Here is a 1930-nt window from a genome sequence, read left to right as displayed (position 1 = left end):
AAACACCCATTTCTCAGGCCAAGTTACAGCATATGTCGAGTTCATCGCGGTATTTCTTGAATCATTTCGTTCCATATCTTTTTATTCTAACTGTTCTATTCTCATCTTTGCAGGAAAACAGGCTCCGCATCCAAGAACATAAGATCGATTCTTGTTCCTGATTCGAGACCCATTAAGGAGACTCGGCCTCTAAGAGATAAGAATTGGCAGACGGAACAAGTGAAAAGCCTCATTGATTTCCTTAGAGAACACAACTATTCCAACAGAGAACTCACTTCTAAAAGTTTTCCTTTGAGCGCCTCTGAGTTTCGATGTCTCTTTAATTTTATGTACGGAATTCTGTCCCCTGGATATGTTCTACCACAAAAATTTGAGTCAGAACTTACTTCTTTATTAAAGGTCGCTGTATACAGCCCAATTAATTAATTGACTCCTAATAAATCGTAATTGCTCTCTAGGGACTTGATTATCCAGGAGTAATTTCCAAGTCAACATTCGTCACTATTGGATCACTACACTCATGGCCTAGTATTCTTGGTGTTATTGTTTTCATAAAAGAGATGGTTGTATATTACTTGGAGCGAAAAAGTCAATCCTTCTTTGTGAAGGTGGATGAAAACGGTCAGGAATCCGAAGATATGGAAAGTAAACTCTATTTTGATTTTTATACTAATACCTACAATAAGTTTATGGATGGTCAAAGTGATTTTGAGCAAGAGATCAAAGAACTGGAGTCTAAGCTATTAGATCGTCTAGATTTGAATCCTCAAGACTTGCAAAATCTAATAAAAAACGTGATCAGTTGAAAGAAACTTTTGACAGCATCAAAGCCGAAACGAATCTCCTTGATTCACTTCGTCAAAAGAAGGAACTTATGGCCAAGGATCGTGAATACTTCATGGATTATAAGGCCAAATACATAAAGTACACTGAAAAGAAAACAAATGAATTGCAAAATATGAAAAGAAAAATGAGACTCTTCTGGATGAGATCAAAAACTCTAGAACAAAACCATTGAGCTGAAGAATAACGATAGTGGTGGAGAAGAATTGACTCCTAAAAACTATAAAGCAAGATGTGATTCATTGGAGATAATATATTCAAACATCAATAAGAGATTCGTATAACTGATGAGGGATATTTGTGCTCTTGAAATTCAAATTAGTAACCTCAATGTCAAGTCTGATGTGGTCATACGAGAGTTTAATATGAACATTGAAAAATTAGAAGAGTTTTCATTACCAAAAATAAGTGATCTTGAGGATTTTGACGAAAAATATCATTTTAATTTACTTGTTGCCCTTAAGTTCGAAGAAGAAAGAGCTTCTTCAAACCCAAGACAGCGTGAAACATACTTATCCTCTATAAATACCATCAAACTCGAAGTTGGAATCCAAAAAGAAGAATTAAATTACCTCATGAAAGAATTGGAAGTTCAAAAAATGGAGTTCCAAAATATCGAGAGAGAAATGAAAAAGAAAGAGATTACTTTGGACTCAAAAATATTGAGTATCAAGGATAAATGCCTCAACTTAGAACAAAAGAACCACTCTCCACAGATTAGGTCTCTTACAAATAAATTTAACGAACTGGAAGGGATTCGTGATCAGAAACATGAAAAACTTGAAGGAAGAAAGAAAGAGATTGAAATTTTTTTAGAAAGTGCTCTGAAGATATCTTGTTCATATGTGTAAGTATTTATCTGAAGTCTGATCTTTTTTCTTAATTCAGTTTCTAATTTGTCCATGTTCATATTTTATTTTTATAGTGACAAAATGACTGAAATGAACACTGTAGACATGGATAAAAAAATTGACTCTCTAAAGTCCTCCCTCGGGAATGATGAAAAATTATTGAAAAAAATGGATAAACATATTCAATATTTAGTAGATAAAGAAAAAATCTATAATTAAATTGTGACTTTTACTTG

General features: G+C 33.4%; 1 protein-coding gene and 1 long non-coding RNA gene across 2 annotated transcripts; both read left to right on the top strand.

Annotated features, from left to right (window-relative positions):
- The first annotated feature begins 6 nt into the window (after positions 1-6).
- Positions 7-957, top strand: LOC121131575 (kinetochore protein NDC80 homolog). The gene is made up of 3 exons (XM_040726989.1): positions 7-49; positions 114-399; positions 459-957. The coding sequence occupies exons 1-3, from the start codon at positions 33-35 to the stop codon at positions 804-806; spliced, it is 651 nt and encodes a 216-aa protein (XP_040582923.1). The 5' UTR covers positions 7-32; the 3' UTR covers positions 807-957.
- Positions 958-1141: 184 nt separating this feature from the next.
- On the top strand, positions 1142-1914 carry LOC121131574 (uncharacterized). Its single transcript, XR_011784246.1, has 2 exons — positions 1142-1690; positions 1769-1914. It is a non-coding gene; the product is annotated as an uncharacterized lncRNA (long non-coding RNA).
- The last annotated feature ends 16 nt before the right edge of the window (positions 1915-1930 follow it).

The sequence above is a fragment of the Lepeophtheirus salmonis genome, unplaced genomic scaffold (genome assembly GCF_016086655.4).
Source record: "Lepeophtheirus salmonis unplaced genomic scaffold, UVic_Lsal_1.4 unplaced_contig_8600_pilon, whole genome shotgun sequence".
NCBI lineage: Eukaryota > Metazoa > Arthropoda > Copepoda > Siphonostomatoida > Caligidae > Lepeophtheirus > Lepeophtheirus salmonis.
The sequence above is the reverse complement of the archived record's forward strand: the minus strand, read 5'-3'. Positions and strand labels throughout refer to the sequence as shown.

Excerpts from the sequence above, each read along its gene's own strand:
- LOC121131575 (XM_040726989.1), top strand. Across the intron at positions 400-458 it reads AACTTACTTCTTTATTAAAG|GGACTTGATTATCCAGGAGT; the intron begins GTCGCTGTATAC and ends ATTGCTCTCTAG.